The following is a 17,077-nucleotide window of genomic DNA, read 5'->3' on the forward strand; positions in this document are numbered from 1 at the left end:
AGCAATGAGAAGAGAAGGAAATGAGCTAGGTTAAGTTAAGGAAGAATAGATTAAAGAAGGCATACGACGAAAAGAGGACAGGGCAAGTTGGCCGTGTGCGGTTAGAGGCACGTAGCTGTGAGTTTGCATCCGGTAGATAGTGGGTTCGAGCCCCACTGTCGGCAGCCCTGAAGATGGTTTTCCGTGGGTTCCCATTTTCATACCAGGCAAATGATGGGGCTGTACCTTCATTAAGGCCACGGCCGCTTCCTCCCCACTCTTAGCCCTTTCCTATCCCATCGTCGCCATAAGACCTATCTATGTCGGTGCGACGTAACACCAATAACAAAAAAAAAAAAAAGAGAGATCCAAGTTCCTGCCAGAAGATAAAGAGTTAAGGAGGGCTGGAATGCGGATAAATAAAGTTATTTGAACAAAAGAGAGGCGGGAGGTGCCTTCTGTGTTTGTCAGCACCCATGTTAACGCAATCGTAAGTAAAGTCGTAAAAGGCAGAATCAGTGCTGGTATGCTTAGGTGGGAACAATGGTAAGAGTATATGGGCCCTATGTGGAATGGCGTATTCATAATTGCGTGTTCCTCCGGTGGTTGGTAGTATGGTGTGTTGTACACTATGTAGATGGAAAGATGTGCATGTGTTAAGATGAACACAAACACCCACTCACCGAGCAAGAGGAGTAAACCGTACAAAGTTAAAGTCCTCGTTCCGCTCTGGAATCGAACCGGCGCCCTCCGAACCGAAGGCCAGTACACTAGCAATTTAGACAAGGAACCGGAAACACTGTTTATATAAATATGTAACTATTATTCAAAATACTAGACATTATTAGAAAGGGAAATTTGCTTTGTTAATTTGATCTGAATCAGAACTGTTCATTCTTTTATTTCCCCGTAATTTCATTCTCTCGACACATTAAACATAAAAACCGTCGAAATCCCGAAGTTATTGTACAAAAGTACACCAGCTTAACTCAGTACATTGGAATGAATAAGAGCTATCTACTATCAAAACTTGGGGTAATCTACTCATAACAAGTATTGCAACTCAATATATCTATAAAACATTGTGTAGAAACGGATAGAAATGTATTTGAGGTAGCATGACTTCAGATTTATGGAACACTGGAGGAGAACCAAGTAATGCAATGTAATATATGCAATTTTACAACAATGCTTGTAAGAGGATACACAGTAAAAATAAGAATAAATAAACTAAACATATACTAGAATTATACATCTCAAACTTTCATTATATAAATACAAAATACACTGAAGTTGTTCAGAAAACTGCAGTTCCCTTTAAGTTGTCGAAATAGAGTAATGCAATTAATGAAAGGATCATCATATTAAAGAATTATAGGTCTCGATGCGAAATGAACTCGAGATAAAAATAGTGTAAGATCGTAGGTGAGGGCCGACTGCGAATGTGCTCATTGAGCGGGAGTCACGCCACCATCAGGAAACAGCTACAGGTCGCCTAACACTCAGTAGTGAGTGTGATGTATCTGGCGGGAAGTACAAAATGTACAAAACATGAAGATTTCGAACGAACTAGGTATGTGTGGGAGTTTTCTAGGTCTTAAATCGCTAGGTTCTTCATTAAAGATTCATATTTTCCAAGCACTTATAAGTACTTTCAAGAGTATCAATGTAGGAAAAGGGATTGTCTTACCGATAAATTATCATAAACTGGCATCGACAAATTGACTTACCAGGAAAGCTACGTCGTAGTCCCCAGGCTTCTTAATGTCTCTTTTAGCATGGAGTTCGGATGCAATGACGTACGTATCATAACCAATGTGAAGATCGTAGTTGATGTTCTTTGGTTTCGCGTTCCCATCAAACCTCATGTTTACATTGAGGAGCGGGTAGGTCACTGAAATAAATGTCAATACAGAAATAAAGTGGCTCAGTCACTCCATAAGCTAAAACAAAAGTGGATCTCTTTTCTTATGTCTCCCTCTTTCAGACTGTCTTATTAAAATTTTATGAATTGTATACTTACGGCTGTTTTTGGTAGAGATATCGAAGTTTTTCAGGTTCTCAACCTGGAAGTGCACCTGCTGGTTTATGGTAATGCGGTTTGTCTCACTCTTGAGGTCTCCTCCATGGATGATTATGAGATCATTTCTCAGCTGCAGAAAAAAAAAAGAAGTTGTGGTTAGTAAAGGAACCGAGTTTTCCAGGGAATTACGCTTGATACTCAGCGTATAACACGCTAAATAAGGGGGACTCATATCACTACATCTTACTGTATAATGTGTATTATTATTATTATTATTATTATTATTATTATTATTATTATTATTATTATCCACGATCAATTATTGAAAAATAGAAATATGTGATGAAGGATGAGTGACGGGATCCTGTTTGTTGGAACACTTGATGTCACATCACTAATCCTTATAAGAGTATAGACGATTTCCTGTTATTCCGACAGTGGTTGACCTTGTGGATTTAGAGTATTTCGGTCTCAGTGGAGCTCAGTTAAGCCCACCTGCCGTGGGAATGATGAACATAGGTTCGCGTCCCGAGAAGGTTACCCTTAAGAAATTAACGTCTTAAGTACTTACCTAAGGTATCCTAAGTGTAAAATCCCACTGTATTGTAAGTGCCAAACCAATGCCATCTGCATCGCATGTCTTGGAGGCCCCGAAAAAAAGGGACGGGAAAGGGTTCTGGTTTCCGTAACCTTGACACTAAATGAGCAAGAGTGGTTTTCTATATACCTGGCTGCCGTTCCCCAAGAATTAACCTAGTACTCATTTATGTTGTAGGCTGAGAGAACTTCAAGAAGTGAAAAGCAAATTTCTGAACTTCTCGACTTCGTGGCCGAGAATCGAACTCACGTCTTTCCAGATTACCACCTCGGAGAGGCAGCAGTCAACTCACAATGGTAACTACTGTTTCACGCAGTTTTTGAAAGAGTTTCAGTATTGAAAAGTCATTTTATTATGTTAACTCCGGTTGATTTTGTTTATATTGCCGTACTGTAACAATATTGACTTGGGTTATGGGTCCAGTGAAACAATCTCAAAGCAGAAGTTAAAAATTAAAATTCATATAATAACTTACATCGTTGGGGTTGTATTCAATTTCCCAGGTGATGCCCAGTCCCAAATCTTTCTCTTTAGATGGAACGACGCCAGCGTTAATCTTGTAGTGGTGATCACCGACTTTCTGCAGGTTACTCTTCAGAATGACGTGCTGTGATCCGTAAGTTACTTTCAAGTCACTGGAGAACGAGTTGACGTTCCTCGAAATGGTCCCATCAATTCCGATGTCACCTGCAAATGAAACGTACATGTATTACTGTAAAATTAGTGTATCGGCTAGAGATACTTGCTATTGTTTACTGATCAAGGTAGTAACAAGGAATTTCAGCCAGTGTGACCCAAGCGTCATCACAGCAGCTTCCCGGTTATAACTTCCCCATTTTAACACCAGTTAGTTACAACACCACATCTATATAAGTTGTCGGATAAAATTTGACACACGCTAAGTACACTAGACTGATAATAAAGATGTCATAAACATCTATAAAATGAAGATACTGTCATGTTTTCCAGGTCAGCATGAAGATACAGCCGACGGTGGGAGCAACCCACCGCCTTCCGAATGCAGAGATCTGTTTCAAGCTATAGCCGCGCGGTGCTCCCCAGTTCTAGACACACCTACCCAGACTAACACCGACCTGAGATATTAACGTAGAAGCTACAGTTAGCTATAGTTCTGAACCTCGACAAGATAGGTACCGTGAATATCACTGAAACTTCCTTCATCTTGTACCTCCAGATGTAGAAAATTCGTTTCGTTTATTTACTGAAATCTTTAGGTATTGGACGACAATGAACGGTACGGTACATCATCTCGCCGCCCTCACAGGTAAGCAGGCACTCTAGCCTGATCAGTAGGCATCGACAGCCCTGAGTTGAGAAACGCCGAAGTAAAAAAGAAACTCTCTTCTTCAAGATACTATTTGTACAGTCGCTCAAGGAAAGAATGAGCACAGGGTGTTTTACAAGTTCCTCGCAGATACAATTCAACCTGTAGATACAGTATAATGGCACACAGGGTTTGTATCTACATGGGAGGTGGATTATGTTTTCATAATACCGAGCTCGATAGCTGCAGTCGCTTAAGTGCGGCTAGTACACAGTATTTGGGAGATACTAGGTTCGAACCCCACTGTCGGCAGCCCTGAAGATGGTTGTCCGTGGTTTCCCATTTTCACAACAGGCAAATGCTGGGGCTGTACCTTAATTGAGGCCACGGCCGCTTCCTTCCCAGTCCTAGCTCTTTCCTATCCCATCACCGCCATAAGACATATCTGTGTCGGTGCGACGTAAAGCCAATAGCAAAACAAAATTTTTCATAATAATTAAAATGGAGTGTGATAAAATATTAAATGCGAGGACATTTTTTGAGTGACTATACATATTGATCTGTTCATAGTGTTTTTCGGCGAACAGACAGTTTCTTCCCCCTAGCGTTTAAGGTTGCTTAAGGGGGAGGGGTGAGAGTTGAGAATGAATGACTTTCAAGACACTTTTAGCAGGTACAAGAAGTGTAACAAATACGTGCCCTGCTTGTCTTGGGTCCTGGGATTTCCTAATCCCTTCTTGCAAAACTGTGCTGGCCCTGTAGCCTAATGGTATTCGAGCCGCGTCAACATGTGCTATATTCTGGAACTACTCACTCTCGGCCGTCACGTGACGACCGTCTGAAATGCAGGGCGCGCCTCGCTAAAATTACTATTTACTATTACTAGTTAAACTCACCATTCTCTACAGATGTTGGACGTTACATAGCAGAATTTCACTAGAATGAAGATCTAAAAATATTTTACTGGGTACATTTTGGATTGAAAGATATTTTGTTTAAAAACAAACATTACCTTGTGGAGTCTTGAGCGTGACTTTGTTGAAAGTGAGTTTCCTTGAGTCGGCCTGTTTGTCCACGATCACAGTTCCTAGACAACATACATAGAAATTAAACCATCAGTTGAATTTGGGATAATAATGTAATTACATTTTTAAGGGGGGACCTACACCTATAACAACAAAAAAATCATGTATATTTCACTTTTTTATTCCTCAGCAACACAAAGTACCAAAGAATTGTAATTTGGTCTGCCAATCACACTACGCTTTGCTAATATGTTCGTGTATTTACAAGTCATATGGCGAATGCATTTCATGAAATTAGGCACTTAAAATGGAGGCTGCAAATTGTACACTGTTCCACCGTTTCCCTAATATTTTACACAAATATCATTGTTTTCCTAAAATTCTTTTTTCATTGTATTTACTAATGCAGTAGCTAGAGATTGACCTAGAATCATTGGAATCTATAAAGAAAAAATATTTTTAAAAAGCTTATATTAAAGTGTAACTTTTTTCCAAGATTTTTCACAGATTAATTTTTAAAAACCGAAACTATGACATGTACAGCAACAGTTCTAGGTCATATTGTTCTTTCCTATAAGATACACATGTATACTAAATTTCACTTCATTATCTTGAAAACTCTGGCAGTTACTAAGGAAACGGATTTGAAAATCCAAAGTTTCGGGAAACGAGCAACAAAGCTACCAATGTGTAGGAAAACGCTGGTGACAGTCCTGCACGTTTTTGGTCATAACTTCAAAAGTATGATACATATCAAAGAAATTGTTGCAGTGATTTGAAGAGGAAGGATCAATAAACGTAGAAACAAATAAATTGAAAATTGACAAATTTTTATCCTTATAGGTGTGGGTCCCCCCTTAAAGTCCTTCATATACGAGTATAAGGCAGAGTAAACTAGAACAAAGTAAGATAATGTACGCAGAATTCTGCAACAATAGAAGGATTAAGATGAAAAAACTGTTTTGTTTTAATAACCTGACAAAAAATCGCCCCTCTAATATTGTTAGCATATATTATTGAAATAAACATTTTCATTAGAATAATTATTCTATCCTCAGTACTAATTGGATCCTTAGGAGGATTAAATCAAAGTTCTCTACGGAAACTTATAATGTAATTGTCACTGCTCACGCATTTGTAATAATTTTCTTCATGGTAATGACCATCATAATTTGAGGATTTGGAAATTGATTAGTCCCTCTAATACTTGGGGCCCCTGATATAGCCTTCCCTCGAATAAACAATATAAGTTTCTGATTACTCCCTCCTTCACTTGTCCTATTACTTAGAAGTAGTTTAGTGGAAAGCGGTGCAGGTACTGGTTGAACAGTTTATCCCCCTCTTTCCTCAGGGACTGCACATGCTAAGTTGAAATATAACATACTCACTGAAGTAAAAACATTGAAATGGCACTAGCTTTAATGCACAAATCACTCTAATTAAATTTCTTAATAATGATTTATTTTTTCTCGAACACCATCAAAGAAATCAACATTGTTAAATTTTTCAATCGTTTTTCGATGGGCATTTCCCACATCTTTTGTTTTCATAACAATACGGTGCCGATCTGGGTAGATCTATGGTAGAACTATGGCCTTCTGAGCTTAGGTTAGCGAGTTCTATCCCGACTCATACCAGTGGTATTCGAAGGTGCTCAAATACGGCAGCCTAGTGTCGCCAGATTTACTGGCACGTAAAAGAATTTATGCAGGATAAAATTCTGACACCTGGCTGTCTCCGAAAATCGTAAAAGCAGTTAGTAGGACGTAAACCCAATGACACTTCTTCTTCATATTATTATAATAATAAGATATACTATCTCAAATCTACTGCATCAATCAACTTGGAAGTATTAGACAATGTTTACAGGTTCTTGTGAATTGATCTGATGAACAGTAGTAAGATTTATTAAAAAATAAATCATCAGTCCTCCAGTAAGGGAGGCCGTAAAGATCCGGAACTTACAGTATGTAATTATAATATTTTTTTCTGGAAAATTCATCGTAAGGAGATTACGATTTCAAGTATAATTGCAATTGTATATTTTGCATAGAATCCCTTATGACCTGTAACAAGATTTTCTCCTTGTCGTAAAAAGGAATTTTAAAATTTTGAAGGATGGTTGCTCTGTTATTCGGCAGGGTACCTCTGGATCAAAACAGGAGGCGTCTGACAACCCATTGACCAAGAGGAATATTATATTTGGCTGATAAATATGGCAGACATGGTTTATAAATTGATTGTTTTTCCAGATCAACATCCTAAGATTGTTGCAGGTTCCTATCGAAGCGAAAGGTAGAATCTAACGCCATCGCTTTATTCTCTTTCTTATTGATGCTTACGATGTCCATTCTTCTCGATGAGAAAAAAATAATGATTTAGAATTTTTTCATTACGACAATTTCGGGAAGAAATTGAAGGGTAACTCGAAATATTAGAGGAAGAATGCACCACTGAGTGAACTAAAACGAACTAAGGAGAAAGGAATGAGGTTGCTGATCTAGAGATATCTTGTCAAATTTTATGAGATATAGTGAAATATTCTGAAAAGGTGATGCAATCATAAAAAGGCACAGGGACAAGTGCTGGTACAGTGTAAATATTGTTAATAATTTATTGTTATATTGTTATTTCATTACAAATGTTCAAGACTCTCTCTTACCTTGTACGTTGTACTTATGAACCATACGACCAGATGTCTTCGTGCCCTTGGTTGCTAGACGTCCCTTTTGATCAGGTAACTTGTACTCCAAGATGGGTGTGTATGTCTGATGGCTAGAATCACCGCTGACTTTTGCGCCAATTTTGAGGGAGTATTCAGATGCATCATCCAGGAATCTGGCAGTCAGGGAGTGTTCATCATTTGTGTCAACAAGAATGCCTGAAATGGAAATATTTTGTATTCACTTAACAAAATCACTAACTCGAATAGAGAATTTCATCATAACAGACGGAGAATTAGCACGAAACATTTTGCAAAATCAATAATTGGACCACATTACAGTACAACATCCGTCATACCTAACCATCAGGAAGGGTGTCATCTGATTTGAGGGAAATACATGGTATTTTAATCGAAAGTCATGTTACCTAAAAAAGATTAATCATATGCTTTCAATTATTAGAAAGGAAATTCTTAAATAATTCTCCACAAACAAACTAGACAAGCTAATTTTGCGTTACAATAAACGGCACACAGATGTTTTGGAAAACAGTTATTCTTTCTCCCAAATTCTAGGAGTGAAGTATTATTTTACAGTATACATAATATTCATGCTATTATATCCACGTTCTTTTACAGGAATGCCTCTTCTTGCTCTTTATAGTTTCTTTTAAACAGCACCATTGTTGTAATTATTCATACATTGTTGAAGAATTTCGCATCTATATTCACCGAACTCATCATACATAGAAGGAAAATATTTCCTTCCAATATCGTATCTGCATACTCTGAATTAATCATAAATTGAAGAAAATATCCCCTCTTAGTATCACATCTGCATTCACTGAATTCACTATAAACTGAAGGGAAATATCTCCTTAAAATGTCACATCTGCATTCACTGAATTCACTATAAACTGAAGGGAAATATCTCCTTCCATTTTTATATTTGCATTCACTTTGTCACACACTGGTGTACAGTACATAATTTGTCGGCTAAAAATTCGAGCTTCGGATGCTCAGCTAAAATAGGTCACCTCCAGCCATGGGCACACACAGTCACCTCACCAAGTTCGACAAGCTCAATGTTGTCTAACTTCTAGAATATCATAGGATTTAGCGTTTTAATACAACAATGTATTTAGAAACTATTAGTCAGCTGGAAAATTCTACTTCCATAAAATGACACTCATGCCTTCTCTGAATATTTTTACGACCAGGGAGCAATGGGACGTTTGGTGTTTCGATAAACTTGAAAATTATATTCCAAATATACTACATTACTAAAATCGTAGTTCTGACTAATTTTGTTCTATTAAAATAACCTGTAGTTTAGAAGGAGATTTGCATTGGGTCGTAAAATATGAAAACTGAAAATACCTCGTTGCATACCAATTCTTCAGTTATGGCTGAATAATGACATTGTACCATCAAAAAATTTATATTTACCTTGAAGTGTCAGAGTCTTCCAAGGAGACTTGAAATTCGCCTTAATCTCCCTATGTGGCTCAGCATCATACGAGAGAAGGAGTTCCAATTTTCTGTCTACTTGGGTTTTGGGAGTTTCGAAAAGAATTTCCACCGACTTGTGTTTTGGATCTGAAACAGAAAGGTACAAACTGAGTAAGGATACATATACACTACAAATGAAAACCTACAACCTGTTTTCCAGTCTTCGACCGGGTCAGGGATGTTACGAATGAATCATATATAGGCTAGTAGTACGATGGGGTCGCCACTCCCAAAGTGATTAATGAATGACATATATGTGCTATGAAATGAGAATAGAGGGTGTTGCTGGAATGAAAGATGACAGGGAAAACCGGAGTAGCCGGAGAAAACCTGTCCCGCCTCCGCTTTGTCCAGCATAAGTCTCACATGGAAGGACCGGGATTTGAAGCACGGTATCCAGCGGTGAGGAGGCTACTCATATACACTACAACTAAATAACGTAACTAGTATTTATAAATTTGGCAATATTTTGAAATAAATTAGTGCATTTCTGTAGGGTAGGTTCGTGATTTTCTTCATAATATAATGAAAGAATGTTTTCATTCTATTCAACAGGATAAAATAAGAAAAAGATCCCTTAACTGAACGAAAAAAGGCACAATTTTTATTTTATTACCCTAAATACCCATAAGTATAAGATGAATGTCACAGAATGCCTCTCATTAATAGCTCGGGTTGAATATGAAGCTCATGGTTGCAAGAAAACGCTTTGATGGAAATTTCCTTCACTCTCTCCAAATTATGATTCATAGCTCTTGTTCCGCACATATTTCGAGCATGGTTCAGGGGAAATTACTCCGCACACATCGCCAGGAACACGTAACTCTAGCAAGGTCCAGGACACTGTCACACGTACCGTACCCTATCAGCCAAACTAACTCATGTGTAATTTGAATAACTTACTAATGTATTTTTTATTCTATTAATTTCTATTGTCCAATGCATTAATTACCTCACGCTAATCAAAGAAGCTTAATAGTTTTCTATTATGCACTAGAAAAATAGGATTTCGAAAATTGTTTCCTCAACACTGTTTGACTCATTTCGTTATAACGGGTGGTGGGAGAGGCAGCAGACTGAGCTTCCCTTAAGCAGCAACGTCAGTTACTTTTGCTATTATCTTACATTTCCAAAACTCGGATAACGTAATAATACCGGAAAACCCTCACTTCTGTATTCACAACGGAATTTATTATCTCGGTTTACCAAAACTAAGTTTCCGTTTTAATCTGAATTTTGACCTTATTTTATTCATACTGACGCACGGAAAAGAAATGACTACGCTCTGCCGCTACTATCGAGATATAAACAAGTTTTTGATTCCATTCGACGTTTGTAAACAATTTATCATAAATTATGTCCGCTATTGACCACAAACGAAGAAAGAAGCCTAACATGACTTTCCAAGTCATTGTTATTGTATGTGGTGACAGGAAACTTTAACATCATAGAGAATAAGAAAACTCGCGTTGTATGATTTGCTCAAAAAATAAAGCAGTAACTTATTCATTAATTCTTCCTTAAAATAACATCCAGTCTTGTACTGTACAAGACATATCCTATTCATCTTAGGCCTACCTATGTGTTGGGAATTCGATCACGGGTAACACGGACAGTACTGAACCTTTAGTTAACCTAAGCTAAAATGTGTTTCAAAATCAGTGTCATCGTAGTGTTAAAAGTATTTAGCGCGTTCTTTTTATACACCCAGGACGTTTTATTGCATAATCTTGGTTCTATTCCTCGTTGCTGTGATTTTCTGTTTCAGTTAAATATTCCAGCTTTCTACGAGCTGCCATCTTGAAAGGCAGAAAGATTTCCTGTTTTACCGGCGAACCTTTCACCGGTAAAATTTTAAACCGAGATAATACCTGTTATCTGAGATAATGTTGTTGGTGAATACAAATGTAACTGTTATCTCGGCTTTCCTAGCTTTAAACCAAGAAGAAAAGCTTTTACTAGCGTTCATGAATACGGATCTTATTGTACGTCCAATCGAATATGTTGGATCCAAGACACTGGCGATAAAGGAAGGAGCCCTAGCCTGGCGAGGAAGACAAATTTGCTGGATAAACAGCCTAAGAAGAGCAAAACAACTTCTATTATATTTTAAAGATACAATTTAAAGCCATTCTATCGTTCAGTTAAGTAAAACGAATTCCCATCCCCAAATTCCATTGCCGCATCACCTCTTGTTCTACTTCTTCACCTATTTACCCTCCAGGGTCAGTTTTTCCCACAGACTCAGCAAGGGATCCCACCTCTACCGCCTCAAGGGTACTGTCCTGTAGCTTCAGACTCTAGGTCGGGGATACAACTGGGGAGGATGACCAGTACCTCGCCCAGGCTCCTCACTTGCTATGTTGAACAGGGCGCTTGTGGGGGATGGGAAGTTTGGAAGGGATAGACAAGGAGAAGGGAAGGAAGCGGCCGTGGTCTTAAGTTAGGTACTATCCCGACATTTGCCTGGAGGAGAAATCGGAAACCACGGAAAGCCACTTTCAGGATGGCTGAGGAGGGAATCGAAACCCCCTCTACTCAATTGACCTCCCGAGGCAGAGTGGACCCCCTTCCAGCCCTCGTACCACTGTTCAAATTTCGTGGCAGAGCCGGGAATCGAACCCGGGCCATCGGGGGTGGCAACTTATCAGACTAACAGAGGAGGTGGTTCTAATATCATTGTAATAACATACCTTTGTCGTTCACCAGAGTCCTGAAGTGGTAGCTGGAAACGTCTTCACCCTCAAGTCTGAGTGACAAAATACTGGGGCCGTTCAGAGGATAGAGCGCAGATGATCGGCTCTGAAGATCATATGGGAAGCCAATGTCAGCGCACAGTGTGAGACCAATGAGTGGAGAAGCCTGGTCAAAGCAGCCCGAGTACTCCTTCCTGCAACACAGATGAGACAGAACAACTTTCTAAATGGGTTACTCTAGCAGTGGTTGAATATTTCCCAAACCTTGTAATGGATTACTTTCCTGGAAGAATGGCTGGAAGTGTATTGAAGTTCGATGTTGAAGTGAGGTATTTTTACACCCATTTATATATATCCAAATTTAACAAATCTTACCGACTGGATCTTCTATTTATTATTTACGTTGTAATTAGACACACACCGGAAAGCTCTAGATTATTTGAGCTGTTATTGCATTTTGAATAGATGTATATCGTCGTTGCGCCTAGCAAAACCACTATGTGATAATATTTCAGCTTAGAACTCTGACCAGAAAGGTTGTGACATCTAACGTTCAGTACTGCATGAACAGTATCGACGAATTCCCGTTCTAAGTGATGCATGTGATGCGGGTCAGTATTCTCACATAATGGTAATTCGAGGCGCAACGATGTATAAAAGAAGTCGTTCAGAATGTCACGCGGATAAAAAAAATCATTTGATAACATTGAAATACTGTGAGCGTACTGGCCTTCGGTTCAGAGGTTCCCGGGTTCGATTTCCGGCCGGGTTGTGGATTTAAACCTTAATTGGTTAATTCCAATGGCTTGGGGGCTGGGTGTGTGTGGCGTGTTCAACATTAGAAATCATCCTAGGTAGGGTCCTCATCTTCACAGACATAAAGGTCGCCTAATAGGCCGTCTACGAGGAAAAGACCAACACCAGGCCTCTCCGGAGGCCGTAAGCCATTATTATTACTGCAAGTTCCGTACGAGTAAAATAAAACTTTTGAGAGTTATTTCCTATTTAAATTTTCATGCTGAATTATTCTTTTTTTTGTAATGGTGGTATTAATTTAACTCCACACATCAAACTCGTGGGAAAAATCAATACATTTCACAACCTGGTGAAAAGATAAATATTGTGGCGTTGAGAACATTTCTATCAAGCTTCAATCAAGTTTGAAAAGGCATTGAAAGATATCTTTTATTCAGGAAAAGTATTGAAAATATTAAAGCCAAAACGTAGATGCTGGGCGTTTGTGTTGTATTTTTAAAATTGCCATTAGATCCTAGAAAACAGAAAAGTCACAGAAGAACTATCATTTGGTGAAAGACGAAGGTTGTGAAATGAAAATGAAATGTATTGTTCAGTCATTACTTCCCTTATAGAAAGATACCCGTCTAGAACAAGATTGAGAGATTCTACAGTGTTATACAACTCATAACTTTGAAGCGTTATATACTGGTCAATGGAGTTAGTTACCGAAACAAAATAACATAAAATATCACTAACAGCTTCATACTATGATTCTTATACAGGCCCTACAGTACTTCATCCAGATCAACAAAAATGTGACATTGAGAAATGAGCTTGTGTTGTTGCATACCTGTTAATATTGAAGGTAACTGGGGTGTCTACTTCCTGGTGGCCATGTTCGTGAACAACGCTGAGAATGTCAGTCTTTATAGTGAGAAGGTCTTGTTTCTTCACAGGTAGTCCGACATTGATGTCAACTCCAGTTCTTTCCAGATCTTTCACAGAAATGCTGATTCCTGTGTCTGTGTGGAGAGTGTACGCCACCTTGAGACCAGAGTCTTCCACAGGAGTACTCACCATCATTGTCCCAATGACTTCAATAGCGGCACTGAAACATAAAACATTCCCATTATATCAAATGCTTGAAGAAATTCAGCAATAGTTTCTTATTCATACAGTTGGCTCCCCTCCACCTCCTTAATACCACATTTCAATGCTTCAATTTCAGGTAACTCACGTGACGTTGTTTTAGGCTTTATCGCTAAGAAATTTGATTTTTTTGAATGTCTAGGAAAACTCATTTTCTTGAATATTCTATATCATTGTGACAGCAATACCAAATACTTGGTTCAAAATAAAACCTCCATAAGGGTTGGAAAAGTGCAGAATTAACAAACAGAAGTTGTTCTCAAATACGGAATCATATAAGCCTGGCATAATATAGTGGAAGTGATGCTAGAATCAGATGAGGTTACATGGTCGTTACATATGTCCCGAAGGATGGAAGACTCAATCCAGGGATACAAAGTCATACCGATTTGAATATGCTGTAATGATTGAGCTGTATGGAATTTGCAGCCCTCTCACGAAATTGTGTGGCCAATGTCACCCATTCTATAACGGACACTGCGAGTTGTTTATGTCACCCGAAAATCCTCTACGCATGCAGGAATCGTCACCGAGCAAGTGGCTGTGCGGTGTGCGTCACGCAGCTATCAGCTTGAATTCGGGAGATAATGGGTTCGAACTGCACTGTCGGCAGCCGTGAAGACGGTTTTTCGTGTTTTCCCATTTTTCATACCAGGCAAATTCCGGGGCTGTAGCTTCATTAAGACCACGGTAGGTTCCTTCCCACTCCTAGGTCTTTTCTGCCCCATCGTTGCCATAAGACGTATCTGTGTCGGTGCGACGTAAATCAAATTGTTAAACAATAATGCACCGTCGCAAGCCTACGTATGTGAGCACGAAGGATGTTAAGTGTTTCTCATCCAGAATTCACTGCGCAGTACTGACACTGACAAAAATTACAGTGCCGGGCTGAGTGGTGCTGGCTTTCTGAGTCCAAGTTAGCAGGTTCAGTCCCGTGGTAATTGAAGTTGCTCAACTACGTAAACCACGAGTCGGTGGATTTACTGGCACGCAAAAGAACTCCCGCGGTGAAAAATTCCAGCACCTTAGCGCCTCCGAAAATCTTCAAAGTAGTTAGTGGAACATAAAACAAATATCATTATGTTAAAACCTACAATGATCAGATTTTAGGACTTATTTTTTCCATTCTTGAATTTCGAACAAGTTGAGCTTTACAGACCGAATTAATTTCATTTCGTTCATAAAAGGTATTAACAAGCTACAAGTTTGATTTAGAGCCATATTTCAGCCCCTCACTCATGGTTAATTAATCAAAGCATTTTGCAATCTCATTCAAGGACATTATTTGAATAACCTCCACAACGACCGGGAACCAATTCTTGAACAATAATATAACGGCTAACTAAGAGACGAACCCATTTCAGTCAGGCAAATTCAGAAAGAAATACCACATTATATATACCGAAGTAGGAAATAACACTGCGTATCTATCGATGTTGGTATCGTACTGTAGTCATCTACTAAAAGAGGTGAAAAGCGGAATACGTCCTAGTATTTAAAATATATATGTAAACGTTCTGTACTTGGTACATGGTTAACGTAGTGACTGTTGACTAAGTACTCCAAGTATCATTATGGGATCTATAACCTGCTTGGAACGCAGTTTTCAGCACCGTTTATCAACGGCATCTCTATTACTATCATCGTGCCCATAATTTTTACTTTTCCTGCCTATTGGTACAGGTAAATGGTCAAGATTCCAGGTGTTAAACGTATTATGGATGTCATGGCAGACAGAGGTCATCTCGGTACTTACCTTGGTCTCAGATCCAGGCTTATTTCAGAGTTCGGAGCATTGTTGAGGAGACCTGATATGTCGAGCTGACCGCTCACCATGAGGTGGACTGCAGTGCTACCGCTGGCATCCAGTTTGAGAGGGAAACCTAGCCCAGTTGGATAGGTGAGCTCAGTGTCTAAGAAGACACAATGATTCCTTATTTCGTGCTGAAAAGACCGAAATTATCTTAGAAACAGTACAGAATGTACAGTATTGCAAATTAAACTAGGCGCACGTCACACTCGGGACTCAAATATGGTGATGCGGAAGTGGATTAATTGAGGAATTAGGAGGGTTTGAGTTCGAACCCCGAGGGTGTCTAGAACATATCACATAAGTCATATTGGGAATATTCTTAAGTGTCAAGTTATCTACATGAACTGTAGATAAGAACTAAATTAGTTGAATGAGTGTTGACTATCCATTATGTGCGAATATTACTCACTTCTAGGTAAAAATACCTCTGTATCTTTGCTTGAAATAATAATAATAATAATAATAATAATAATAATAATAATAATAATAATTGTATTTAATAATTATATATATAATTATTATTGTAAAACTTACCTTGAAGTTCTTTGCCTTATCAATCGCCTTATTCATAGTATCGAAGATCCTGTCCAAAATCCCCTCAGCTGACAGTTCAATGGCATCTTTGTTCATACTGATCCAGGAAATTTCGGAGCCAAACAGTTTGAGGGACAAGTCAAGAATCAACTCATTCCCTTCATGGCTTGGTGGGAGGGACTTAATAACCTACAAAACAAGAGACAAAACGTTCAAAGCATAGCTTTTAAAATTAAACAGAGCTGAAGGAGTACTTGTCTACTAATTTCAACATGATAGTCCTGAAAGTCAAACACCATTACTTTTATGCACGAGTTAATGCCCGCACAGCCAGCTAGTTACACCGTATCTGCATTTGATTTTCCACTTGTATTCACATTAAAAGGTCTTTATGCATGTAAGAGGATCATTGTCAAATGATTATCAATATCATTTTGGACATGCAACTAGCGACAAGATACCTATCCATGCCCTAGTTCGGTTTCGAACCAAGAGCCGAAGAAAGTTCAGTTAGCACCTGAGCTACGCTGGCCGACAATCTGTCTGGAGTCACAGCCTTCGTAAGCACCTCCTCCCAAATGGTCATGAGTAATGACTAATACAGATACTGCACACAATTACTACCAAGATTACAGAAAGGTTAAGTTAGTGACTCCAGTCTGGGCAGTGGAAAAGTCTGGATCATTTTCAAACAAAATCATTTTTATTTAATTGATACTGATATATTAAAAAACTAAAAACCAAACCCCATGGCCCAACAGCCCTGAAGGGCCATGGCCTACCAAGCGACCGCTGCTCAGCGCGAAGGCCTGCAGATTTCGATGTGTCGTGTGGTCAGCACGACGGATCCAATCGGCCATTATTCTTGGCTTTCTAGACCGGCGCCGCCATCTCACCGTCAGATAACTCCTCAATTGTAATCACGTAGGCTGAGTGGACCTCGAACCAGCCCTCAGATGCAGGTAAAAATCCCTCACCTGGCCAGGAATCGAACCCGGGTCCTCCAGGAAGGAGGCAGGCACGCTACTCCTACACCGCGGGACCGGAATACTGATATATTAAC

At 39.0% G+C, this 17,077-nt stretch overlaps 1 protein-coding gene across 1 annotated transcript in view; it reads right to left on the bottom strand.

Annotated features, from left to right (window-relative positions):
- Nucleotides 1-17,077, bottom strand: part of apolpp (apolipophorin) — an 89,047-nt gene that overhangs the window by 45,989 nt on the left and 25,981 nt on the right. Inside the window, exons 14-23 of the mRNA XM_067140672.2 lie at nucleotides 16,015-16,203; nucleotides 15,424-15,611; nucleotides 13,369-13,626; nucleotides 11,778-11,974; nucleotides 9,022-9,171; nucleotides 7,573-7,791; nucleotides 4,898-4,972; nucleotides 3,076-3,287; nucleotides 2,003-2,132; nucleotides 1,710-1,873 (exon numbers count right to left, since the gene is read on the bottom strand). Coding sequence (XP_066996773.2) covers nucleotides 1,710-1,873; nucleotides 2,003-2,132; nucleotides 3,076-3,287; nucleotides 4,898-4,972; nucleotides 7,573-7,791; nucleotides 9,022-9,171; nucleotides 11,778-11,974; nucleotides 13,369-13,626; nucleotides 15,424-15,611; nucleotides 16,015-16,203 — 1,782 coding nt within the window. The remainder of the gene's footprint in view (nucleotides 1-1,709; nucleotides 1,874-2,002; nucleotides 2,133-3,075; nucleotides 3,288-4,897; nucleotides 4,973-7,572; nucleotides 7,792-9,021; nucleotides 9,172-11,777; nucleotides 11,975-13,368; nucleotides 13,627-15,423; nucleotides 15,612-16,014; nucleotides 16,204-17,077) is intronic.

The sequence above is a fragment of the Anabrus simplex genome, chromosome 2 (genome assembly GCF_040414725.1).
Source record: "Anabrus simplex isolate iqAnaSimp1 chromosome 2, ASM4041472v1, whole genome shotgun sequence".
Classification (NCBI taxonomy): Eukaryota; Metazoa; Arthropoda; class Insecta; order Orthoptera; family Tettigoniidae; genus Anabrus; species Anabrus simplex.